Consider the following 27592-nt stretch of genomic DNA (forward strand, 5'->3'; position numbering starts at 1 on the left):
TGGAAAGTTGGTCAGGATGGGCCACAGGGAAGGAGAAAATTAAAGTAGTAAAAGTAGTTTCATTACATAACTATTGAACATCATATTATGTATGAGACATCTTAAGTATAATATTTAACAAAAAACCCTTCTTATCCCCCAATCATACTATTAGGAAACAACCCACCTTAAATCTGTCTCGTACAAAATTTCTGGCAGTGATCTACTGGACAGCCATGACTGTGAAGTAAAACTTTGCTCTCCTTTTGTTTTATTTTGTTTTTGAGACGGAGCTTCGCTCTTGTTCCCCAGGTTGGAGTGCAATGGCACGATCTCGGCTCACTGCAACCTCCGCCTTCCAGGTTCAAGGGATTCTCCTGTCTCAGCCTCCTGAGTAGCCAGGATTACATGCACCTGCCACCATGCCCAGGTAATTTTGTATTTTTAGTAGAAACGGGATTTCACCATGTTGGCCAGGATGGTCTCGAACTCCTGACCTCAGATGATCCGCCCACCTCGGCCTCCCAAAGTGCTGGGATTACAAGCGTGAGACCACGTCCGGCCTCCTTTTGTTTTAAACTACATTATTTTATTAATACATCAGGCAACTCTATCCCACAAAAATTTGTAATGCTGGAAGTTATGCTTACTCTTTTAAGTACTTCAGCATATTATATATTCAACTTTATACTGAGATAGTGACAACTTGAAAGGGTTTCACTTTGTATACTATCAGTTCGCTGAGAACTAATAAAAAAGTGTGGCTTTTGTGGGTCATCCCGAAAATCAAGTACACTTTGGGAAACAGGGAGTTAAAAATCTTTCGGAAGTTAACTTGGTATAAGAGTATGAAAAGCCTCTGTTGCTCTAGTTCTGAGGAAATGCTCTCCTTTTTCCTAATAAAGCTTTCCACCGAAGACAAACTCTGTACACAATAAACAAGGTAAGTATGGGAAATAATTCCTGCAATTCATTAACTCTCAAAAAAGTTATTCATTTTGACATGTAAGAGAAACTTTATTTATGAATGTGAAATGTGCTTCGAAGTGCTGATCTGTTAAAATTCCATAAAACAAGCTTCAAAATGCAAGTCATTTGTGCCAGCTACGAGTAAACTGAAGCAGCATTTCCAGAGAGACTAGGGCAAAGGACAGCACAAACTGCAAATCAGCAGAAAAGAAACCAAGCATAGTAGAGTGTTAATAATTCACCATAGTTACTGCTCTTAAAACCAAAGCAACTAAACAACTGTCATCTGTTTACTTTCACGTGTGTTTTCATCATCTCTACACCGTCTGAAGTGTTCAGTGTACATGGATGTGGACAGACAGTCAAAGGCTACAGGAGCTTTTTTTTTTTCTATTAGAACAGTCATTTTAATATGTAGATTTGATTTGGTTATTTTGCTTTCTCTATCTCTGCATTTTAAGCTCTTAAAGGAAGAATATTCAATTGGGTTTATTAAATATTAGGAAGCATTTGTATTTTATTTTCCCACCATGTATTTTGTTTGTATGCATGTTTGTTTTCTGAACACACTGTAATGGCTGTTTATGTGAATTCTGAAACAGCAAAACTAGAACTGTGAAGAAGACCAAAAATAACAGAGAGGCATCCTATTGTCCTGTAAAAAAACACTAGACTTGGAATGAGAAACATAGGTCTCAGGCCTGGTTTCTCCTACATCCCTGCAGAACCTTCACTGAGTTACTTAACCTCGCTTTCTTTTTTTTTTTTTTTTTTTTTTCTTTTTTTTTGAGACGGAGTCTCGCTCTGTTGCTGGGGCTGGAGTGCAGTGGTGAGATCTCGGCTCACTGCAAGCTCCGCCTCCCGGGTTCCCGCCATTCTCCTGCCTCAGCCTCCCGAGTAGCTGGGACTACAGGCGCCTGCTACCTCGCCCGGCTAGTTTTTTGTATTTTTTTAGTAGAGACAGGGTTTCACCATGTTAGCCAGGATGGTCTCGATCTCCTGACCTCGTGATCCGCCCATCTCGGCCTCCCAAAGTGCTGGGATTACAGGCTTGAGCCACCGCTCCCGGCCAACCTCTCTTTCATTTACCCCTGCAGTGGGGATGTCAACACCTAACCCACCCTATCGTATAAAATTAATGTATGAATAAATGGAGTGGAAGAACATTATAAATTAAACTGCTGCGCAGTTGTAACCAATTACTCTTATTGTACCCTCTATCACACAACCTGGCATTATTAGTGCATGGTATTTCCAGTACTTGAACATATTTGACTTTCTGGGTGATTGAGCATGAAATCAAATCAGATTTGGCTCAGAGTCATTTCTCCAAAGGGATGTAATCATCTTAGTATTCTGGATAATTTCCCCTAATAAGACCCCCTTTCGAGTAACACAGTCCAGTGGAGAGTCCCTGCTGACAGTGAATTAGGCCGTGTCTATGAGTTCACATGATGCGGCTAGCACACGCAGTGTGTCCCAAGACATTTGCAGGCATCACAAAGACTTGAAAATTACTAACAGTTGTCTTTCCTTTCGTATTTAGGCAAAAAAGTAAGGAAGATTCATAAGTAAGTTAACACAGAATTACCAAAAATTTCATGAGAAAGAAATGAAGGGATGTTTCAGGGTAGTTTTTCAAGTCCCAAGTGATCACTGATTTGGCCCTTCTGTTTCTGACTGTGAAAAAGCATTCTGAAAGAACGGGTGCTGGTTCAAGAGGAGGTCTCTGAAGGTCAGCCTTTGGCTGTTCTTAGAGGTGAGATTCAAATGCCCTCAGATCATGAAACACGCCTGAACTCATTTCAGAGAAGAAAGGTTTTGAAGTGCCCGTGGAAATACTGAGTGGGCCACTTTTTTTATTTTTTGAGATTAGAAATGTATAAACTTTTTTTATTATGACAAGTAATTGTGAAAGCCTCACTGGACAACATCCTAGCTGAGGAAAAGAACAGAATTTTTGCATTAGAATGAAATGCGAATTTATTACTGTATTTAGATCTACTGACCATCTGAGGGAGTTAGAAGTTAAAGTAAACAGCTGTATCTCTAGTTGATCTTTGCATATTTTAATCCAAATATGGTAAAGGGCAGGGCTAAAGAAGACAGTGTCCATAAAAGGGGCTCAGAACTTGTAACAGAAAATTAAAATATACTCCACTCAGGGGAATTCTGTACTTTGCCCTTTGGGTAAAGTCTCATTTTGATTTAAATTTCTAAACCTTTCTTAAGAAAATCACATTTCCTTTGATCTCTCTTCTGAATTGCAGAAATCAGATAAAAAACTACTTGGTGAAATGACTTCTTGTCACATTGCTGAAGAACCTATAAAAAAGGTTGCTATCTTTGGAGGAACCCATGGGAATGAGCTAACTGGAGTATTTCTGGTTAAGCATTGGCTAGAGAATGGCGCTGAGATTCAGAGAACAGGGCTGGAGGTAAAACCATTTATCACTAACCCCAGAGCAGTGAAGAAATGTACCAGATATATTGACTGTGACCTGAATCGCATTTTTGACCTTGAAAATCTTGGGTAAGACTCTGTTTTGTATTGTATATGTATGTCTGTTGTGTGAAAAGTGGTAGGTGTGTGAAAGAGAACACATCTATGTATATGCAGATGATAATTCATGTCCATACGTGCAGTCGCTATGTTGAATAAGATCACTTTCACTTTTAATTATACTGCATTGTGAATTACACAATTATCTGAACTGGACATTCACTTGCTCTTTTATAAACTTTGTTAAGCATCGGATTATTAAGTTTTCTTTTCAAATGTATACAGACCGAGACAATACATAGAAAAGGGTTTTGTTTTCAAATCATACCCTGAAAGAAACAGATTTAATAATCCTTTGCACTGAGTTAGTGTTTGGCCGCTATGCTTGTATACATAATTGTTAGCTTTTTAGGAAATTCACTACTACATTTTCAAGCAACTATGTTTACGGTAATACATAAAGTTCCAGTTCAAAACATGTAATGTTGCTAGTAATATTTGTTGAAAGAAAGAGTGATTAAATATCTTTTGCCAGAAGACATCAGATATTTATGATCCGAAGTAGCAGACATACTTAACTTCTGCGATGGCTTGTCATAGATGGGATGCCAGAGATAAGAACTCAAGACACTTCACCCGAATTTTCAGTGTTTAAATTTTGCTGATTTATAATATATTGCACAGAATGTATGCAGTCATAACATGCTAGGTTAGGTCCTTATTGTTTTTGCCTTTGTTGACATCATCATAGCTACCACTGTAGATATAATATGCCTCCACATATTTGCTTTTTACCACTTCTTTCTTTTTTTCTCTTTCTGAGATGGAGTTTCCCTCTTGTCGCCCAGGCTGGAGTACAATGGCGCAATCTTGGCTCACTGCATCCTCCACCTCCGGGTTCAAGTGATTCTCCTGCCTCAGCCTCCCGAGTAGCTGGGACTGCAGGCGCCTGCCACCATGTCCGGGTGATTTTTTGTATTTTTAGTAGAGACAGGGTTTCGCCATGTTGGCCAGGCTGGTCTCAAACTGCTGACCTCAGGTGATGTGCCTGCCTCAGCCGCCCAAAGTCCTGGGATTATAGGCGTGAGCTACCGCGCCCGGCCGCTTTCTTTCTTTTACTAAAAAATATTATGAAACATCTGTTTTTCTCAGAACACTGTGCCAGGTACTGGGGGAGTGCACAGCTCTGTACAACATGGTTTCTACCCCTCAAGGAGTTGGTAGACTACTAGCTAAGATATAAGATACGCACAGGTACAACTAGCCACTCTGTTCTATGTGCTTGTTTTCTGATCAACTCTAATTTGAGTTAGATCATTCCTTAGGTTTAGTCTCACCACAGATCAAAAGTAGGACACTACTCTTAATAGAAACATGCCTCACTTTATGGCATAGATGTTTTTCAGGGCACTTATACAGCAGTCATCCTGTTTGTATCAAATCATATTTTTGCTAGCATAACTTTTAATTTGAGAAATGCTTTATCTTTATGACTGAGGTTATGTCAACACAATTCATGCTTCTCTATTGACCTAAGATAGCTGTTAACTAACTTTTATATTACAAGTAAGAATTTGTTGAAGAATAACTTTTAGTCGGCATATTAACTTCCCAAATAGCTGTGGAATGGACTGGGGTGAGTTTATGAGCACCCAGTAGTATGCATTTCAGTGAGCACAGTCTTCTCAGTTAAATTCACTTTCTACTCCTTACTGTTAACACTGTTCAGAGACTAGACTGTCCCCAGGGTGGTTAAAAAAATTACAAAATAAACTAATTAACTTCTTCCATCTACCTCTCCCAAATTTATTCATTTTCCTGTATTCCTCATCTCAGTGGTAGCATCATTCTCCACCAAGTCCCACGAAAATCACCCTAGAACCTTCCCAGTGCTTCATCTCCCACGTCTAGCGGGTCACTAAGTCCTCCCAATTACTCCTTGCAAGTACTTCACCTTCCTCTCCAGTTTTACTACCTTAGTTGATTTCCTCTGTGGATAGTCAGAAGAGCCTCCTAAAGAGTCTCTCTGCATCCAGACTTGCTCTGACCCTTCCTGCCATCTATTTTCCATCTGATACCTCTAGGAATCATCCTAATATGCAAATCTGATCATGTCTCTCCCCTGCTGAGGATTATTTAAAAGTTTATCCAGAATAGATTTAATCAACTTAGTATGGCTGATGCCCTTCAGAATCTCACACTTCCCTGTTCTTCATCCTTTGGGACTCTTCCAGTGGGAGCTCAACTGCAGGCATGAGACGTGTCCATCATTTTTCAAAGCTTCCAAGACTTGACTCTGAGCAACTGGGTAGATACTAGCACCATGTACTCAAATGGGAAAGAATGATAAAGAACCAAAATCGTTGGGGGCAACCTCAGGGGGTTATTTCATGAATTAACTTTTAAAATGTATAAAAATCCATTAGGCTTGGTTTGCATATAATAGGAACCTGAAAATAGTGGTTTAAACAAATAAGCGTTCTTGTTCACAAATAATAAATCCAGAGCTAGGCAGTCCAGGGTTCGCGCAGCAGTCACATGATATCATCAATGCCAAAGGTTCCCTCTACCTTCCCACTGCACTGTCTCAACATGCCAGCTTTGTCCTCATGGTTTTTGCTTCAAAGTCAGAAAATAACTACTCCACCTTCCTGATCGCATTCTGGGCAGGAATTACCCCGTTGTACATAGTAGATCCCTTGAAGATACGAGCAAAAATAACCAAGGAATACAAATAGATGGAATTTTAGGAAAATGTGGTCGAATGGTTTAATGAGGAAAAGTCAATTTAAAACATTATATCTAGGAAAAAAATGTATCCTAACCATTGTGGGAAGGGGGGAGAGGATAGAGGCCCATTTGAGAATGGAAGAAAAACTATTGGCCCTTGTGCCAGAAAAAATACATATATCTGTACCTGCAAACTTGTGGCCTTTGTGGAGAGGTTACGGGCTCTGAAAATTCTGTCCCTGGACTTCTAGTGGTTCCTGGACCTCAATTAAGAATCTCTAATTAAAGGCCGGGCATGGTGGCTCAAGCCTGTAATCCCAGCACTTTGGGAGGCCGAGACGGGCGGATCACAAGGTCAGGAGATCGAGACCATCCTGGCTAACACGGCGAAACCCCGTCTCTACTAAAAAATACAAAAAAAAAAAAAAAACTAGCCAGGCGAGGTGGTGGGCGCCTGTAGTCCCAGCTGCTCGGGAGGCTGAGGCAGGAGAATGGTGTAAACCTGGGAGGCACAGCTTGCAGTGAGCTGAGATCCGGCCACTGCACTCCAGCCTAGGCGACAGAGCGAGACTCCGTCTCAAAAAAAAAAAAAAAAACAAAAAAAAACCAAAACTCTAATTAGGCCAGGTGTGGCTGCTCATGCTTGTAATTCCAGCACTTTGGGAGGCCAAGGCAGGGGGACTGCCTGAGGCCAAGACTTTTGTAACCACCCAGCAAGTTCTCCTTGTCCGCTGACCAGACAGAGCTGATCTATCAAGACAAGGGAATTGCAATAAAGAGTTTAATTCACGCAGAGCCGGCTGTACAGAAGGCCAAAGTTTTATTATTACTCAAGTCAGTCTCCCTGAAAATTCAGAGATTGGAATTTTTAAGGATAATTTAGTGGGTAGGGGCCAGTGAGTCGGGAGTGCTGGTCAGATCGGAGTAAAATCATAGGGAGTTGGAGCTCTCCTCTTACGCTGAATCAGTTCCTGGGTGGGGACCACGAGACCAGATAAGCCAGTTTATCCATCTGGGTGGTGCCAGCTGATCTGTCAATTCAGGGTTTACAAAATATCTCAAGCCCTGATCTTAGGTTTTACAATAGTGGTGTTATCCCCAGGAGCAATTTCAGAAGGTTCAGAATCTCGTGGCCTCCAGCTGCATGACTCCTAAGCCATAATTTCTAATCTTGTGGCTAATCTGTTAGTCCTGCAAAGGCAGTCTAGTCCCCAGGAAGGAAGGGGGTTTGTTTTGGGAAAAGGCTGTCCTCATCTTTGTTTCAAAGTTAAACTATAAGTTCCTCCCAAAGTTAGTTCAGTTTACACCCAGGCACGAACAAGGATAGCTTGGAGATTAGAAGCAAGGAGGAGTCAGATTAGATCTCTTTCATTGTAATAACTGCTGTCTCAGTTATAATTTTTGCAAAGGCAGTTTTAGTTCAAGACCAGCCTGGGCAACATAGCAAGACTCCATCTCCACAAAAGATAAGATTAGCGGGGCATGGTGGCGCACACCTGTAGTTTCAGCTACTCGGGAGGCTGAGATGGAAGGATTGCTTGAGCCCAGGAGTTTGAAGGTACAGTGAGCCATGATTGGGCCACTGCACTCCAGCCTGGGCAACAGAGCAAGATTCTGTCTCAAAAAGTTAAAAGGATCTCTACTTAGATTATGTGAGCCCCTAAGTGACTGCATTTGTGCACTAGAATTAGCTAAAGTAGGGTGAAAAAAGATGCATTTGATGCTCTAGTCCCATAATAAATAACCCAGTGTACCATAACTACTAAGAAACTGTTCATTAAATTAATGGTCGTGTTCAAGACTGAAATCAAATGACAAATTCTGTTTCATATGTCCTATTCATGACCAACCACATAAATGAACATATTACTTTGCAAGCAGGCCAATGCAATATTAGTTATATGGAATCAAATGAAGAAAAAGAATGTAATTTTTCATATATAAACATTTCAGGTAAGTTTTTACTTCCCACACAGATTTTTCATATTAAAGATTTGGCAACGGGTTCTTTTTACACTGTGTTCTTATTATATGTTTATATTATCTCAGGCACAGATGTTGATAATCTTTTCCTTTCCGCTTGTAACAGCAAAAAAATGTCAGAAGATTTGCCATATGAAGTGAGAAGGGCTCAAGAAATATATCATTTATTTGGTCCAAAAGATGGTGAAGATTCCTATGACATTATTTTTGACCTTCACAACACCACTTCTAACATGGGGTGCACTCTTATTCTTGAAGATTCCAGGAATAACTTTTTAATTCAGATGTTTCATTATATTAAGGTAAGGTTAATGTTATTAATTTATAAGTTAGCCAAGGACTTGTACTTTTAAGTCAACTATGGATGTGAAACAATCAGAAAACGGTTACGAGGGAAGGTGCAAGAGAAATGGGATTTATTCCACAGCCAGGCTTGTGGTTGGGGGAAAGGGTACTGCCAGAACACAGAGGTAGTGGTGAGAGGAAGGAGAAAAAGAGAGGAAATAAGTAAAACAATAAACACAATTAACAAAGTACTAAAACACTTGTGGATTCTTGGGTCTATAAAATTACACATTTAATCCAAACAGCCATCAGATTGTGGGCTATTAGTTAAAACGAAGTAAAATTAATATTAAAAATGTAAATTGTATGGTCAATTTGTCAAAACCAAGTAAAATTAATATTAAAACTTTAAATGGTATGGCATCTCAATTACAAGGTTTTAGGAAACTTAAGAAATAGCCCTTCAATGTCGATTAAAGCCCAGTGATAAAAAGATTGCCTCCCTTCAGTCCTGCCCTCATCCCCATTTGATTTAGACACCCCAGAACACATCTAATCTTTCAGCGCTTCATATAGTCAATCATTTTAAGGCTCAGAAATCTCAGAGAAAATGTGCTAGAAAATAGCAACCAACCAGAAACACACATAAGGAACTGTATGCTTATTTCTGTGTACTAGCCTTCTTTCCTGAGAGCGAGGATGATCGAGAGGAAAGAGTGTGGCCTGTGCTCAGATCCTCACTTTCTCCTTCATTAACCTTATGTAGCAGGACCAGCGGCAGACAAAACCCGGCAGACAAAACTCCTCAGACACCGAGTTACAGAAGGAAGGGGTTTATTCCGCCGGGGGCACCGGCAAGACTCCTGTCTCAAGAGCCGAGCTCCCCGAGTGAGCAATTCCTGTCCCTTTTAAGGGCTCACAACTCTAAGGGGGTGCATGTGAGAGGGTCGTGATTGATTGAGCAAGCAGGGGGTACATGACCGGGGGCTGCATGCACCGGTAATTAGATGGGAACAAAACAAGATAGGGATTTTCACAGTGCATTCCTATACAATGTCTGTAATCTACAGATAACAGAACCAATTAGGTCAGGGGTCTATCTTTAACAACCAGGCCCAGGGCACAGCACCGGGTTGTCTGCCTGTGGATTTCATTTCTGCCTTTTAGTTTTTACTTCTTCTTTCTTTGGAGGCAGAAATTGGGCATAAGATGATATGGGGGTAGTCCCCTCCCTTACTTAGACAAAACGCACCATTCCCAAAACCTTGCCTCCTTCATTTTATAAAATTGGTGTCATGACAACACTTACCCATAAGAGTACTCAAAGCCGTAAATGACAAAGTATTTAAAGCATTTAGCCTGATACCTAGCCTACAGTAAAGATTATTAGTTTTGTTTCCCTTAAGTTTTGGACAATAACTGGGCAGTGGTCCTGGTAGGAGATCATAATACAGCTATTCTTCATTGCCTGTTGAAGAGAGAGCTGAATGCTTTGGTTGCCAGACTTGGAAGCAGTACCGCTGACACTTTGTTACCCAAACAAAGAGGCCTGTCTTCCATTTTCATGCAGATGAGCAGGAGGACAGGAATCACCCAACATTTGTAGAGAGCTGGACCACAGGAAGAGAAATAGGATTGTTTTAAGAAACAAATACCAAGCTAAATAGTTAGTGTAACCCGTGATGAAACAAAAATCACCACATCCATTCAGAAAGAACATTTATTTCATGCGTTTTGATCATGGTTCTGGAGAACTATTTAATGTACATTTTACCTGGAAAGACATTGGATAATTCAATTTTATATGAATTTTATATTGTATAATTTGTATGTTTTCAAAGCTATAACAACATTGGGTTTTAAAGTGTTTCACAAAGCTCTTTTACCAATCTTAGTTGATGAAGTAAAACGTACTGAAGGTATTATTGACCCCGTTGAAGCAAAGAGAACAAAACATACGGTTTTTACATAATAAGAAAGACGTTTTCGATTTTTTTCAGACTTCTTTGGCTCCACTCCCCTGCTATGTTTACCTTATTGAGCATCCTTCCCTCAAATACGCGACCACCCGTTCTATAGCCAAGTATCCTGTGGGTAAGTCATAGTTCCCATTGTCATAACTCAATAAAATATGTCCTAGCTGAAACTCAGAGAAATTTATTTTTTATTTTTATTTTTTTGAGACAGAGTCTTGCTCTGTCACCCAGGCTGGAGTCCAAAGGCATGATCTCAGCTCACTGCAACCTCCACCTCCCCAGTTCAAGTGATTCTCCTGCCTCAAGCTCCCTAGTAGCTGGGATTACAGGCATGTGCCACCATACCCGGCTAATTTTTGTATTTTTAGTAGAGATGGGGTTTCACTACGTTGACCAGGGCTGGCCTCAAACTCCTGACCTCAGGTGATCCACCCGCCTCAGCCTCCCAAAGTGCTGGGATTACAGGTGTGAGCCACTGTGCCCGGCCGAGAAAATTATTTTTAAAAAAACATTTACAGCTACCTTCCATATCCTTAGGCTTATAATTGTCAAGTAACAAGAATTTAGCTCCAGGCAAGCTCTAACTGTAGCAAATTTCCCCAATTTCACTGAGCAGCTTTCTGGTTTTGTTCATGTTCCCTTTGCTGTAATGTTTGGCCCTTCTATTTAGTCTGGCACAATTCTTCTCATTCACTAGATTCAGTTCACCTGTCACCTCCTATAGAACTTTCCCTGACCCCACTCTACAGCATTAATTACTCCAGAAATGTGTACATTTGACTAATATTTATAGTGTGCCTACCAGAGACCAACCGTGTGCTAGGTGCGGGGGACAGAACAATGAGCAAGACACACAGTCTCCCCTCAAAGAGCTTCGTATCTGATGAGAAGACAGACAGGTAACCAAGTAATCACTGCACAGAGTGATAAATGCTAAACAGGGGCAATAAAACAGAAGACGGGAAGAGCAGGAAAGACCTAACCCAGTCTTGATGGATCACAGAAGGCCCGAAGGAGTGGGATCCATTTTGAGGTTGTGTGTATGTGTTTGGGGGAGAAAAGGAAAAAAAACTGAGAGCAGGCAACAGGATTCTAGACAAGTGTCTTGAAATTATCTGTGATGAAAGGCCATTGTTTATTTCCAATCTGCTATAGAGCAATACTTTTGTAAAATATAATTTAAAAATGAATTTCTAGAAAAACGATCACATACTTGAATGTTGCAGCAATGTCAAATTGCTATAAAAGTTTCTAAACACTTACTTTAACATCTGTACTTATCTTGCCTGGGACTAGTAGCTGACAATTGGTGGACCAGTCCTGGTCCTCAGACAACACTTTAAGGAAAACAGAATATCATATACAAAGGCCCCACACCCCTAACTGATGACATGCCATGCTTGATACACTGTGTTCTCCATGTATCTTAGTACTCTCTGTACCCTACCCGCTTCTGTGGGCTAATAATATATGCTTATTAAATATTAGCTCAAATTACCAGTAAGTACACAATTACACACACACACACACACGATCATCATTCACAGTTGTTGTTGTTGTTGTTGTTGTTGTTGTTGTTGTTTCTGGGACAGGTTCTCACTCCGTTGCCCAGGCTGAGTGCAGTGGCACGATCACAGTTCACTGCAGCCTTGACCTCCTGGGCTCAGGCAATCCTCCCATCTCAGCCTCCCGAGTAGCTCGAACTACAGGCACGTGCCACCACATTCGGCTAATTTTTCATTTTTTGTAGAGGCAGGATCTCAGCATGATGCCCAGGCTGGTCTCAAACTCCTGACTCAAGCGATCCTCCCACGTTGGCCTCCCAAAGTGCTGGGATTACAAGCATGAGCCATCACGCCTGTACCTCATTCACAGTTTTAATCACACATATCCCACACAGACTCATACAAACTTATCCATTCCTTCCCACACAGGTTCTATAACTATAACCATGTATAAAATATTAGCCAACCAGAGAATGGCTGAAACCCCGGAAGTGGAGGCCGCGGTGAGCCGAGATCGTGCCGTTACACTCCAGCCCGGGCAACAAAAGTGAAACTCCATCTCAAAAAAACAAAAACAAAAATAATACTAGCCATCCTACACTGGTAATACGTACATTCATGAGCTTGTCCGCAGTGGTCAGATTTGACTGGATCAGAAAGGCAAGGGATCTGTTTCTCCAAAGCACTTGTGCTGCCGGTGACCTACTCCACGTTGTTTTCTGGCCCTCTCCTTATCAAGACCCGTCAAAGATCTGAGAAATTTCACCCGACTTACAAGCTAACCATTAGCCTAGCACCTCTGAGTGGATGCCAGTAGAAGACACAAGACTCCTACAACAGAGACAAAGGATAGATTATTGACAGTAGTAAGAGCAGAGTGTCAGCATTTCTGCACCATTCCCCAAGCTCCAGTTCCCACAGGGTGACATGTAGAGAGCCAGATGGCAGCTGTCCATGCCAGTGGTTGCATTCTAGGAGAGAAACCCTGAGCTGTGGGAACCTTCATTTTTTTTTTTTTTTTTTTGGAGACAGAGTTTCACTCTTGTTGCCCAGGCTGGAGTGCAGTGGCGTGATCTCGGCTCACTGCAACCTCTGCCTCCTGGGTTTAAGCGATTCTTCTGACTCAGCCTCCCGAGTAGCTGGGATTACAGGTGCCCACCACCAAACCCAGCAAATTTTTTGCATTTTTAGTAGAGACAGGGTTTCACCATGTTGGCCAGGCTGGTCTCAAACTTCTGACCTCAAGTGATCTACCCGCCTTGGCCTCCCGAAGTGCTGGGATTACAGGCGTGAGCCACCACGTCCAGCTGCGAACCTTCATTTTTATAATGGGCAGTAGGCACGAGTGTCCTTTGCCCCAAGGAAGACCCCATCCCTAACTTCCAAGGCTGTTCACTATACAGACATCCTTGAAAAGATCATCTGGAACAAAAATAGTCCATGTCTTGCTCACGAGAGTTGCAGAAATGCAAAAGATCCATGACGAATCCTCTCTCCACATCCCTCTTACCACCTGCTTTGCAATAGACGTTTCACTAGCTGTTTGTCATCTATTCACTTGTTTATCCTGCCAGTTACTAGGCTGTGACTTCATCTTTACCTTCTGGTAACTTCCAGCATGCAGCCCCACACTCCCATACACCCTCCCAAACACCCTCTTTCTTCTCTATTCCATTCTCTTTCCTGAGCATCCCATTAGCATAATTATCGGCAGACTACGCTACAATTAAAATTACGACTGAAAATAGTTTTTGTTAAATCTCAGATGGTTTAGCCAAGAGTAATTTAATTTAAAAGCAGGTTGGCAAACAATATAAATAAATAAAAATCTAAACTTATTCTGGATATTCAAGTATTGATACTCTGTGCATAATAAGGGGAACTTTATATGGCCATCTTTGGTGGTCCTATTGTCCGAACCAAAAATTAACTTTTCGATGCAAGATCTCATATCAGAGCAGAATATTTAGATTGTAGGACATGGCTACGGCAGTCAGGGTGGAGCTGAATGAACAATAATTATACAAATAACTTTTCTAAGTCTCAAATGAGACCACGGTTAATCTGAGAAAGTTAGGAGAAAGCTGTATCCAGTCACTCTCCCGTATTTGTGTGTGTGTGTGTGTGTGTGTGTGTGTGTGTGTGTGTGTGTTTGGATGATCTAAGAGTGGCTGCAGCAAACTGCTTCTTTCCAGAATAAGGTTTACCTAGAATGATCCTGTCATATTTCTTCTGCCTTGGGAACAGAGTACAAAGGTGGTCCTTGTAGGTGCCTACTAGAAGTTAAAGCAAAATTTGTATGCAGTAATATTCTTAGCGTATTATAAAATGTTGACTCAGAAAGATTGCCTCTCTAATGTTAAACATGCTTTTTTCCAATGAGTGCATGATATAAAAATATTCCCAATAAAATAGCAAAGTTGGAAGGAGAACATATAACATTTCTAATTATTTACAATGAGCTTAATATTCCCTCCTATTGAAATATTTTAAAGAGTTGGCTCAACTTGTAAGAGCCAAACATACGAGCAGATGTTTGTTCTGGCTAAGAGTAGCATTGCCTACAAATATCATAGCCCAAGATTGATATTTATAAGTTTGGAAATCTTAAGCTTTTATTTGGTGTCACAGAGAAACAGGATCTGTATCTCTTATTGCTAAGCCTTTGATTCGTTTCAGCTAATTGCCTATATTTGGATATTTAGCTTACTCCAATTCCTTACTTCAAGTATTGATACTTTTGTACATTATAATAAAGATTCCTTTATTCTTAAATCATTGACTAGGGGATTACTATGATTGACTTAAACTATTCAACATTTACTCTTGAACTGGAGAAAAATTTACCTATCTGGAAGATTGGAAGCCCAACTAAAATCAGGATTCTATTAGAAAAAGGAGGAAGGTGAAATGGATTTGGGGTAGGCAAACAACAATGTATTCTATAGTATTCCTACAGACATATACACGTTTGTATACGTCATTTATTCTCAGATGCATACCTTAGCCACATTTACGACACCATATACTTAAATATATGTTCATGCATATATGCAAGAAACCTAAGCACAACAAATAAAAAATGATGCAAGAGAATATGATAAGATTTTGTGTAGCAGCAAATAACAGAAGCGGGTGAAAACAAGGTAAGTGTAAAAGAACGCAGTATGTTAATGGGTGGAAGAGAATGAGGGTAGTGCAGTTGGTAAATGGTTTGACAAATGGAGAAGGTGGTGACTAGGGAGATGACTTTGTGGGAGACTTGAACAGGAAGGGAGGGTCTACAAAAGTAGTTTAAAGAAAGAGTGTTTTGTACGTATAAGGATGGATGCTTAACAGCCATACAAAGTAGACCGAATAGTACAGGCATCATTTCATATGAGTTAGAAGAAATGAACACAAGTTTTTCCTGCATAAAATTAAAACCAGGCCGAGCACAATGGCTCATGCCCATAATCCTAGCACTTGGGGAAGCCGAGAAGGGCAGATCACCTGTGGTCAGGAGTCTGAGACCAGCCTGACCAACATGGTGAAACCTTGTCTCTACTAAAAATACAAAAATAAGCCGGGAATGGTGGCCCATGTATAACCCCAGCTACTCAGGAGGCTGAGGCAGAAGAATCGCTTGAACCTGGGGGGCAGAGGTTGCGGTGAGCAGAAATCACACTACTGCACTCCAGCCTGGGTAACAGAGTGAGACTCCATCTCGGGGGAAAAAAAAAAAAATTAAAACCATTGCACTATTGTGTTAGGATGGATTGTTATGTTAAGGACAAAATAGTTGCTCAAGGGTCACACAGATTGTCATATTGACTGAAACCCATGATTCATCTAGTCTGGATTTCTGTGAAATCTATAAAAATAGATGTCCTTCCTCCCATCACAGCTAAATGTTAGATGTTAACAGTTTCTCTTCAGGTCCACCTATTATTTTGTCAGCATAAACTTGTTCACCTCTTTTACTATGTTATGACTTTTAAATATTTTAGCAATACTGAAGGAAATTTAAAGAAAAAAGACCACAAGAGTTTCCTATTTCTAACATCACTGATTTTTTCCATGTTCTTTCCCAGTCTTTATTCACTGTGCATCTAACTTGAACATGTAGATGTTCAGCTTTACGTTTTGCCTCAAATATTATGTCTCAAATATTTTCCATAATGCTACATGGTTTGCCTTTTTAATAATTTTTAATAACATAATTCTACATTTTGATACATTAAAATGCTTAGTTTTAGAATATATTTTAATACTTATATAAATGTTACTATCTCTCCTTCTGTACCTAGGTATAGAAGTTGGTCCTCAGCCTCAAGGGGTTCTGAGAGCTGATATCTTGGATCAAATGAGAAAAATGATTAAACATGCTCTCGATTTTATACATCATTTCAATGAAGGTAAGTAAGTAATGAAGGCAACGTCATCAAACTTAACCACCAAACATTTAAATAACAATTGGAGCCTGGGTCAAATTTGCCATGCTAATGATATGAACTGCTTTTTATTTTTTTTTTTTTTATTTTTTATTTTTTTTTTTTTATTTTATTTTTTTTTTTTTTTTGAGACGGAGTCTCGCTCTGTCACCCAGGCTGGAGTGCAGTGGCCGGATCTCAGCTCACTGCAAGCTCCGCCTCCTGGGTTCACGCCATTCTCCGGCCTCAGCCTCCCAAGTAGCTGGGACTACAGGTGCCCGCCACCTCGCCCGGCTAGTTTTTTTGTATTTAATAGAGACGGGGTTTCACCGTGTTTGCCAGGATGGTCTCGATCTCCTGACCTCGTGATCCGCCCGTCTCGGCCTCCCAAAGTGCTGGGATTACAGGCTTGAGCCACCACGCCCGGCCTTGAACTGCTTTTTAAAATTTTTATTCACTTCAGCTATTCCTCAATGGCCAGAATAGACACATTCAAGAAAAGCAGCTGCCAAGTAAAGACTCCACATTAAATCCTTATTTCCTGTTAATCTCCATTTTAAAAAGAAAAGAAAGATGAGAAAATACAAACGCCCAGTAAACATATGAAAAGATGTTCAACATCACTAGTAATTAGAGAAATGCAAATTAAAATAAGAAATCATTTCCCCCATTAGGTTGGGAAAATATTAAAGTCTGCCAGTATCAAGCGTTGGTAAATGTGTAGGAAAAGGGGACACTCTGATTACCTGCTGGTGAACATATAAGTGAACATATAAGTTGGTAAAGACATTTTAGAGGATAATTTTACAGCATCCACTTCTTAAAACACACCAATCTTATTACTCAGCAATTCCACATCTCAAAGAAACACAAGCACAAGCAACATGTTGTTTACAAAGATTGTTATCGTGCATCATTGATAACAGCAAAAGAATGGAAACAGCACGAATGTCCACCTGTTGGTGGACAGTTAAATAAACTCACATGGAAGAATCTTCTAAACACAATGGTAATTAGCAGAAAGCAAACTGCAGACCAAGACATTCAGTACACCAACTGGCTTTAAAATTATAATAATAACCCCGTCTCTACTAAAAAATACAAAAAACTAGCCGGGCGAGGTGGCGGGCGCCTGTAGTCCCAGCTACTCGGGAGGCTGAGGCAGGAGAATGGCGTAAACCCGGGAGGCGGAGCTTGCAGTGAGCTGAGATCCGGCCACTGCACTCCAGCCTGGGCGACAGAGCGAGACTCTGTCTCAAAAAAATAAAAATAAAAATAAAAATTATAATAATAATCATCACCTTCTAGGATACACATATATGTTAACATATCACAGGAAAAGTCCTAGAAGAAAACACACCAAACTGATAACAGTGGTTACCGGGGAGGGGAGGGAAAACCCAGGCTAATTTTGTCTTAATTATATTCAATAAGAATAATGTATTTATGTATTATTTCTGTAATTAAAAATTAATTAAATGGGGACTGGTGGACGAGGTGGGTATATGGAGCTCTATGTACTATCTGCTGATTTATTTGATAAATCTAAAACTGCACTAAAAAGTCTATTAATTATAAAAAATAAGTTTACTTAAAATGGAAAATAAGTGCTTAAAATCAAAGAGGCATTCTATGTAAACAATTATTCCAACAGACTGAGTTGAAATTGTTGAGGAATGGGCAATTATAGTAACAGAGCTGGTGTGCACTTCGGTGTCTGTGGGGAGTAAATTCCTTAACCTCAGATTGTGCATCCTACTGCGATCACAGACATGCCTTTTGTGCTTGGGAATCCTTTGAGTCCAAAATCATGAAAACTGAAAGTTTGCTTTTTACCATCTTTGTCTGAGGTCAGGTTCTATACTGTCTAATGGAACTGGTTTTGAAAAGATCACAACATATTTACAATAAACCCTTTGAATAGTAAGTGTAGGACTACAATATGTTAAGAAGTGATACGTTCAGATAGAAGGCCACAAATCTGGGTGGAAAACATGGTTTTCAGATCATGGTCCGCAGAACCCTATCACAAGGGTGGAGAAAAGCAGTTCCTAGAACACCCTACCCCTTATCTCTGCTTCAGCCAGAGCTCTTCTGTATGTTAGAGCTCTTCTGTGTAACATTTCACTTAAGCAAAGGATTCTGCAACTCAGAAATTGTCAACCATGATTAATTTAGACTATCCAGCTTGGTGAATTTTCAACTGCACACTCGTATCCAAAGAATGCTGACAAATGAATCATTGCCGCCACGTGAAAAGTCTCAAGAAGTGTGTAGAAGGGCTTCATTCTTGACTCTGTGCTACTCGGAATTGTAGTTAGTGACTTGGATAAAGACATATGTGACATGCTTACCTAAGTGACAGGTCGCAGGAAGATAGCAGGAAAACATCCTGGTTGAGAAGGCAGACCCAAGAAGTCCTGACAATCTTTAACAACTGTTTAAAATAAATATTTAAAGTTAACAACATCAGGGACAAACTTTTGTTCTTATGTTTAAAAAAAATCCCGGCCGGGCGCAGTGGCTCAAGCCTGTAATCCCAGCACTTTGGGAGGCTGAGATGGGTGGATCACGAGGTCAGGAGATCGAGACCATCCTGGCTAACACGGTGAAACCCCGTCTCTACTAAAAAATACAAAAAACTAGCCGGGCGAGGTGGCGGCGCCTGTAGTCCCAGCTACTCGGGAGGCTGAGGCAGGAGAATGGCGTGAACCTGGGAGGCCGAGCTTGCAGTGAGCTGAGATCTGGCCACTGCACTCCAGCCTGGGCGACACAGCAAGACTCCGTCTCAAAAAAAAAAAAAAAAAAAAAATCCCAGAATAAGGGAGGTAATGGTCTTTTTTTCTGCCTTGCATAAACAACACTTGAGAACCGTAAATAAATTCTGAATCCATAATCCAGGAGAAACATCTACAAAGAGGAACTTAGCCAAGGAGAGCATTGAGAATGTCGAAGAGCTTGAAAACCATATTGAGAATAATTCCTGGCCAGGCACGGTGGCTCATGCCTATAATCTCTGCACTTTCGGAGGCCAAGGCGGGTGGATCACTTGAGGTCAGGAATTCGAGACCAGTCTGGGCAACATGGGGAAACCTCGTCTCTACTAAAAATGTAAAAATTAGCTGGATGTGGTGGCGTGCACCTATAATTCCAGCTACTCTGAAGGCTGAGGCATGAGAATCACTTGAATCCAGGAGGCAGAGGGTGCAGTGAGCCGAGATCACACCACTGCATTCCAGCCTTGGTGACAAAGTGAGACTGTCTCAAAAAAAAAAAAAAAAAAAGGAAAGAAAAGAAAGAAGTCTACATTGGAAAGAAATTCGACATATTTTCTGTGACCCAGAGGGCAGAAGGGAATCAATGAGATAAAGTTACCTAGAGACAGAATTTTTTTTTTTTTTTTTTTTTTTTTTTGAGGCAGGGTCTCACTCTGTTGCCCAGGCTGGAGTGCAGTGGTGCAATCAGGGCTCACTGGAGCCTCAAGCCCCTGGGCTCAAGCAGTCCTCCCACCCAGCCTCCTGAGTTGCTGGGACTACAGGCGTGCGCCACCACACCCAGCTAGTTTTTGTGGTTTTTGTAGAGATAGGGTTTTGCCATGTTGCCCAGGCTGGTCTCAAACTCCTGAGCTCAAGCAATCGTCCTGCCTCGGCTTCCCAAAGCATTGGGGTTATAGGCCTGCGCCATTGCGCCCAGCGAGACAGAAATTTCTTACTAACAAAACTGAGCAGCAATGAAACGGGCCACACTTTGTGAGGCTGTAAGAAGTCATCTTACTTCTGCGTCTGTAAGATGGCCAGAATGATACAGAGAATACTCAATATAGATGGAAGTTAGGGTTTCAAGACTGCTTCCAACTGTAAGTAGCAAAAACATACTCCTTTGTGTTCTATCAGTTTTTACTTTCTTCCTATCGAACTTTCTGGCTTAAAGAAATGAGATCTGGTAAGTTCCCATCTTCATCTCGGAAGGTGTGGTAGGTTTTAATTCTTCCCTTTCCTGCATCCACATCCTGACAGTGTGATGTTTCGTAGCCTTCTGTTCAGAGAGACAGTCTGTTTTTCCACTCCTGGAATAGCTGGCTTGCCCACACGACTTGTTTTGTGCCATAGAAGAGGCTTGAAAAGCACTTGCACGTTGGAGCTTGCTTTCTTCCTGCTCTTGGAAACCCTGTATATGTACCATTATGTGCCACAGCCCACACTGGCCTGCTGGATAGTGAAAGCCTTTGAGGTGGAAAACTCAGGCACCCTAACAGACAGTCACACAACTCCAGCTGACAGACATAAGAGTGAGGCCATCCCGTAGGATCCAGCCTCCAGGTGAGCTGTCAGCTTACCACAAAGGCAGAAGCAAAATAATCAAAAATCCACAAAGCCAGTGTAGACAGAAGAAACTTTCCAACCAACCCACAGAATCATGAACTAAATTAAGAGGTGGTTGTTTGAAGCCACTAAATTCTGGGGTAGCATGTTATGCAGCAAAAGCTAACTGATACAGAAGTGATCACTGGGTATCTCCATTCTAACTCTGCTCTAAAGGCAAAGGAAGGCTTTCCTTTGAGTTGTGACCATAACACGCTACGGGCCCTACATTGGACCAAAAGTTCATCCTGTGTGCTCAGAGATAGCCTGGTATGTATGTAAACTACTCCTTTTCCAAGTTTCTAGGAATTGGGTTGTTTGATGTTGCTGCATCTTTGGAAGTTGGTGTCCACCACTGGCAGGCTGCCTGCATCGCAAGATCTCATTACTCAGGAGCTGTCCAAGTGTTTAATGTACTTAGTTAAGAAAAAGAGGCCAGGCGCGGTGGCTCACACCTGTAATCCCACCACTTTGGGAGGCTGAGGCAGGCGGATCACAAGGTCAAGAAATCGAGACCATCCTGGCCAACATGGTGAAACCCCATCTCTACTAAAAATACAAAAATTAGCCAGGTGTGGTGGCGGGCGCCTGTAGTCCCAGCTACCCAGGAGGCTGAGGCAGGAGAATCGCTTGAACCCGGGAGGTGGAGGTTGCAGTGAGCCGAGATCGCACCACTGTACTCCAGCCTGGGCAACAGAGCGAGATTCCATCTCAAAAAAAAAAAAAGAAAGAAAGAAAAGAAAAGAAAGAAAAAGAGCACGAGACTGAAGCACCTAAGCTGCTGGAACTCCTCCTGAAAATATGCAGTCATAAAACATCATAGCTGGAAGGGTCCTCCAAGATAAACTAATCCAAGACCTTCATTTGGTAGGTCAAGAAGGGGAGCCTCAAGAAGTTAAGCATCTTGTTCAAGGCCACATAGCCAGGGGATTAGAGCCCAGGTCTCCTGACCCCCAGACCCAGATTCTTTTTCTCCCCAACTGGCTTTTTCAGTTCTGTTTTCTGCCTCTGTCTTCAGCGTGTTTGTGGACAGGGTGCTGACAGGAACATTCAAGGACATCTTTTGGCCTGGTACCATTTATGAACATCCTTAACTAAACGTTATCTGTTCTCCCCATCGCTGTCTTCATTTTGTTACTGTTGTTGTTGTTATTATTGTTTCTTCCTTACATTATCAACTTCCCCTTTTCCAGAATTTTTTTTTTTTTTTTGAGACAGAGTTTCACTCTTGTTGCCCAGGTTGGAGTGCAATGGCTCACTGCAACCTCCACCTCCCAGGTTCAAGAGATTCTCCTGCCTCAGCCTCCCAAGTAGCTACGATAATCCCAACCCAGGTATTTTTAGTAAAGACGAGGTTTCACCATGTTGGTCAGGCTGGTCTCGAACTCCCGACCTCAGGTGATCCACCCACCTTGGTCCCCCAAAGTGCTGGGATTACAGGCGTGAGCCACCGCGGCCAGCCCAGAGAATTTTTTTAGTTGCCATTGATACCTATTGCTTTTGTCATAGGAAAAGAATTTCCTCCCTGTGCCATTGAGGTCTACAAAATTATAGAGAAAGTTGATTATCCCAGGGATGAAAACGGAGAAATTGCTGCTGTCATCCATCCCAATCTGCAGGTAACATTTGTTCTTTCTTTAAAGTGTTGAAAGTAACAATGCTGTACCTTTGAATGGAAGTTTACAGCTCACACAGCACTTCGCGCACATTCACCCATTTGATGCTCTCAAAAGACACTGAGCGTAGGCAGGGAAGACGTTCGGACAGTCGCTCAGTAAATACTGATGAAGTGTAACCTGTGCTGGCTGTGTGGACACGTCAGTGTAGGTATGGTCTACACTCGCAATGGAATTTCTAGTGTAGGTACATGAAAGTCTAAGTTGCAGAGTCTAGAAATGAAGATAGCCAGATGCGATGACAGGATAATGAGGTGGAAGAGGATTGATCAGACAAGGCTGCTTAGAGAAAGTGAAATTCCTACCCACATTCAACGGGTAGGAACTATGATGTCTATGTTAATATAAGGAAATACAGGGCCGGAAGTTAGATCCTTCCCATAGCCATGTAGCTATCAAGGACAGATCCCGAGTTAGTGCTCTTTGCAGTTGGCCACATTGCTTGCTACCTCCCTGTGACAGAATAAGTTAAACAACTGTAACCTCTTTCTTCTGCCACCATTCCCGGACTCTCCTCAGAACCCCAGAATCTACTCCTTGCCTAGTTTTATCAATAATGACATAGTGAGGAAAGGGGAAAAAAAAAAGGCTCTTGAGAGAATGTAGGAGGTTTAAATCCAGAAAAGGCAAAGGGAAAAGGAGAGAAGAACAGATTTCCAAAGCCGAAGAAGCCATTCCCCAGTGCGAGTGCCCTGCACACTCCCAGACCTCAGAGATGGAGGAGAACCTGGTGGATTATCCAGTCTGGGGCTTTCAACCCTCACTAACCTTTACGTAGAGAGCGTTTAAAAAACATAATAATAGCAATGGCAGGACTCCACTTTGAGACACTCTGATCTTTCTGGCTTGGATAATCAGGGTTGAAAAGCACTGATTGATCCAGTTCCTATCCCTGTTTAGTGACTCCAGTAGTCATCCAGACTTGCAACTGAATGGAGTGGCCTCTGCCCAGTAATACAGACGAGTGAAGCAAATCCTGCTTTGTGGCTTAATGGGACCCAGGTGGAAACCTGAAGGAGCCTTAGGTAGTGTTTGTTTTTGTTTGTTTTTTGAGACGGAATCTCACTCTGTCACCCAGGCTGGAGTGCATTAGCGCCATCTCGGCTCACTGAAAGCTCCGCCTCCTGGGTTCAAGTGATTCTCCTGCTTCAGCCTCCCGAGTAGCTGGGATTACAGGCTCACGTCACCACGTCCGGCTAAGTTTTATATTTTTAGTAGAGACGGGGTTTCACCATTTTGGCCAGGATGGTCTCGAACTCCTGACCTCGTGATCCTCCCGCCTTGGCCTCCCAAAGTGCTGGGATTACAGGCCACACCTGGCCTTAGGCAATGTTTTAAAGGAAAGGTAAAGACTGGGGGAGAGAAAGGAAGAAAGCACTATTGGTGACAAAAATATCAAGTACAAGAAACAGAGGCCAGGCTGATGATGTCATGGCAGGCTAAAACAGGATTTCTCAGGTTTTAGGATACTCTTGAGGAGTACAAAAATAGTCCCGGGCAGGTGGAGAAGTGAGATGAATGAGATCAGTAGCAGACTGGGCTAGGGGTAGGTCTTGAAAGTTAGGAAGGATGGTTTTGATTTGACAGACAATATGGAATGGCTCGGTATTCTACAGGAGGAATTGATTGGTTAATTCTTCCAACAAGTATTTTTGAATGACAGCTAAGCTCATTCTGCGCCCTGAGATTCAAGATAGGGAAGGTTCCTCATGGAGCTTCCATCCCAATGGGTGAGGAGAAGTGACCGTGAATAAGTAAACAAGATGTAAACCAAATCATTTCAAACTGTAATAAGTGCTATAAAAGAAATAATATGAAAGACTAATACAGCAGAGGGTATAACAAAGGGTTCCAGTTAGACGGAGTGGTCACAAAGTGCCATCTCAGAGATGGTGGCACTGAAGTTGGAGCCTAGAAGATGAGAAGCCAGCCATGTGGAAGGCTAGTGAAAGGGCCTGAGGCTGGAACAAACTTGGAGCACTTCAGGAACAGCAAGAAGACCCATGTCCCTGGAGAGTAGGAGTGAGCAGAGGACGGTAGAGCCTGGAGAAAACACACAGTCCGAGACCCGGTTATGAGTCTAGATTTTGTCCTAAGAGTGATAGTTCTTACTAAGGGATGCTCATCGGAATCACGTAGGGGACCCCCTCCCAATGCCTAGAACCCACCACAAACTACTAACGTAGCACTTCTCAAACTCGAGCCACATGACAATTACCTGGGGAGCTTTTTTAAAATGCTGATTCCTGGCCAGGAGCAGTGGCTGGTGCCTGTAATCCCAGCGCTTTGGGAGGCCAAGGTGGGCAGATCATGAGGTCAGGAGATCGAGACCATCCTGGCTAACACAGTGACATCCCATCTCTACTAAAAATATAAAAATAAACTAGGCGTGGTGGCAGGCGCCTGTAGTCCCAGCTACTCGGGAGCCTGAGGCAGGAGAATTGCTTGAACTCGAGAGGCGAAGGTTGCAGTGAGCCGAGATTGTGCCACTGCACTTCAGCCTGGACAGAGTTGAGGCTACGTCTGAAAAAAAAAAAAAAAAAATGCTGATTCCTGAGTCCTATTCCCAGAGGCTCTGATCTAATTCATCAGGGTGTAGACAGGGAATCAGTTGAGTTCACCAGATGATTTTCATGTGGCTCAGGTCTGGGTAGCACTGCACGACATCAGGATCTCCGCAGGTGGGGCTAGCCAGACGTGTGTTGAAGAAGTTCCGTTAGTGACTCTGGGGCAAGTCTCTGCCTGAAAACCACCAGTTCAGAGAAACAGTTCTCAGCCGAGCCACCCTGTAAATCATCTGGGGCCTCAATACAATAAACACAGAAAACAGTGAACTATGAATGGGTAGCATGACGGATTCGAGGAGGCGGGTGAAAGAAGTCCGTATCCGGATGACATGGTTGCAGGTTGTATGACTCCATGCTCTGCATGTCCAGACTCACAGATCTGTACACAAGAATGAGTGAATTTCACTGTATGTAAATTTTAAAATAAAATTTAAAAAGAATGCTGCCTAGGCCCTCCTCAGAGATTCTGAGTTGATTTATCTGAAGTGGGCCGGCCCCTCTCCCTGTATATATGTATTTAACATCCCAGGCGATGATAATGTGCCACCAGGACAGAGAAAACTGCTGTGATGCGGCACTTCTCGAACGTTAACGTTGTACACGTGAATGTCGGGGACCTGTTAACCTGAAGATTTCGATTGGGCAGGTCTGCTGCAGTGGCCGGATCTCAGCTCACTGCAAGCTCCGCCTCCCGGGTTCACGCCATTCTCCGGCCTCAGCCTCCCGAGTAGCTGGGACCACAGGCGCCCGCCACCTCGCCCGGCTAGTTTTTTGTATTTTTTAGTAGAGACGGGGTTTCACCGTGTTAGCCAGGATGGTCTCGATCTCCTGACCTTGTGATCCGCCCGTCTCAGCCTCCCAAAGTGCTGGGATTACAGGCTTGAGCCACCGCGCCCGGCGAAATCCTGCCTTTCTAACAAGCTCCTGGGTGATGCGGATGCTGCTGGGAAATGTTGGAAATGCAGAATCCCAGGCCCCCCACCCCCGACCTATAGAATCAGAATCTTCATCTTAACACAATCCCCAGATGATGTGCAAGCACCTCAAAGTTTGAGAAGAACTGTTCTGGGGTTCCTGTGGTGTGACGGCCACGGTGCTTGAGGGCGCAGAGGTCCAAATGCCTGGTGCAGGACCGTTCAGGGGACTCAGACGTGACCCTAATGCAGGACACATTTGGAATACACCCACCTTGTCTCAGACTCTCCCCAGCCCAGCACCACCTTCTCTCACCAATCCCTATCAGAACAGAATCTCCTCGCATGCAGGTACGACATGGCTCATCTTTATATTTCCCAACAGTAGAACATCTTGCACACAGAAGACTCTTAATGGATATTTCCTAAATTTTGCTGAACAGAATTTAACTTGAGCTGGCAACAGGCAGACTATGCACTTAGATAGACACGCATTTCGTTTTGCCTTTTAATATTATAAATCTCTTTGGCTACATTCAACGTAACCCTGGTATTGAAGCAAACTACTTTTTATTTTTTTCAGATGCAGGGTCTCACTCTGTCGCCCAGGCTGGAGTGCAGTGGTGTGAACACAGCTCACTGCAGCCTCGCCCTCTGGGGGCTTGAGCATTCCTCCCACCTCAGCCTCCTGAGTGTCTGGGACTACAGGCATGCACCACCACACACAGTTAATTTTTTGTATTTTTTCTAGAGCTAGGATCTCTATGTTGCCCAGGCTGGTCTTGAACTCCTAGGGTCAAGCGATCCGCCCACATCGGCCTCCCCAAGTGCTGGGATTACAGGCGAGAGCCACTGCACCTGGCTGAAGCAAATGTTAATTACATGTGTCAGTTATACAAATTCAAAGGGGAACTCTTCAAACTACTGCCAAATTTCATGACCCAATTTCAGCACAGTCAGATCACTTGCCTGCATCTTGATGCCTCGCTCAAGTATCTCTTTTAAAACAACAGAATACTGTAATGTGTTAGTTGTCTAGAGTCTGACACAAATTTTTAGAGGAGAAAAACCAAATGTAACATGTGTATTTTGATTGTTTCCTGAGAGGATCAAGACTGGAAACCACTGCATCCTGAGGATCCCATGTTTTTAACTCTCGATGGGAAGACGATGTCACTGGGCGGAGACTGTACCGTGTACCCTGTGTTTGTGAACGAGGCCGCATATTACGAAAAGAAAGAAGCCTTTGCAAAGACAACTAAACTAACGCTCAATGCAAAAAGTATTCGCTGCTCTGTACATTAGAAATCACTTCTAGCTCACATCTTACACAGTGTCTTACAAATTCTGCTAGTTTGTAAGCTCCTTAAGAGCAGGGTTGTGCCTTATTCAACTGCATTCATAGCTCCTAGCACAGTGCCTTATTCGGTAGGCATCCAAGCAAATTTCTTAAATTAATTAATATATCTTAAAGGTACCATATTTTATGTATGTAGCTTATTCAAAGAAGTGTTTCCTATTTCTGTATAGTTTATTATACATTATACTTGGGTAGCTCAACATTCTTAATCAACAGCCTTTGTATTCAGAATATAAAACTGAAATAGATATATATATAAAGTTATTTTATTGTGCTTTGCTTTATTGCACTTCACAGATCACTGTCTTTTTTTTTTACAAATTGAAGGTTTTGGGCAACCCTGTGTCTAGAAAGTCTAACAGTGCCATGTTT

General features: G+C 42.3%; 2 protein-coding genes across 4 annotated transcripts in view; one reads left to right on the forward strand and one right to left on the reverse strand.

Annotated features, from left to right (window-relative positions):
• SPATA22 (spermatogenesis associated 22) overlaps window positions 1-27592 on the reverse strand; it is a 68948-nt gene that overhangs the window by 27500 nt on the left and 13856 nt on the right. The window lies entirely within an intron of this gene.
• Window positions 801-27484, forward strand: ASPA (aspartoacylase). Of its 2 annotated transcripts, XM_025362923.1 has the most exons (7): window positions 801-922; window positions 3219-3481; window positions 8271-8466; window positions 10450-10543; window positions 16220-16327; window positions 22213-22322; window positions 26968-27484. In XM_025362923.1, the coding sequence occupies exons 2-7, from the start codon at window positions 3246-3248 to the stop codon at window positions 27163-27165; spliced, it is 942 nt and encodes a 313-aa protein (XP_025218708.1). In that variant the 5' UTR covers window positions 801-922; window positions 3219-3245; the 3' UTR covers window positions 27166-27484. The 2 variants fall into 2 exon arrangements, with proteins under 2 accessions (XP_025218708.1, XP_025218709.1); XM_025362924.1 differs by lacking the exon at window positions 801-922 and having other exon boundaries at window positions 3064-3481; window positions 26975-27476.

Source organism: Theropithecus gelada, chromosome 16, assembly GCF_003255815.1.
Source record: "Theropithecus gelada isolate Dixy chromosome 16, Tgel_1.0, whole genome shotgun sequence".
NCBI lineage: Eukaryota > Metazoa > Chordata > Mammalia > Primates > Cercopithecidae > Theropithecus > Theropithecus gelada.

Bases quoted from the DNA above. Each gene is read 5' to 3' on its own strand.
- ASPA (XM_025362923.1), top strand. From the start codon at position 3,246: ATGACTTCTTGTCACATTGCTGAAGAACCTATAAAAAAGGTTGCTATC. The intron at 10,544-16,219 runs GTAAGTCATAGT...TTCTGTACCTAG, and splicing joins TATAGCCAAGTATCCTGTGG to GTATAGAAGTTGGTCCTCAG. The intron at 16,328-22,212 runs GTAAGTAAGTAA...CTTTTGTCATAG, and splicing joins TATACATCATTTCAATGAAG to GAAAAGAATTTCCTCCCTGT.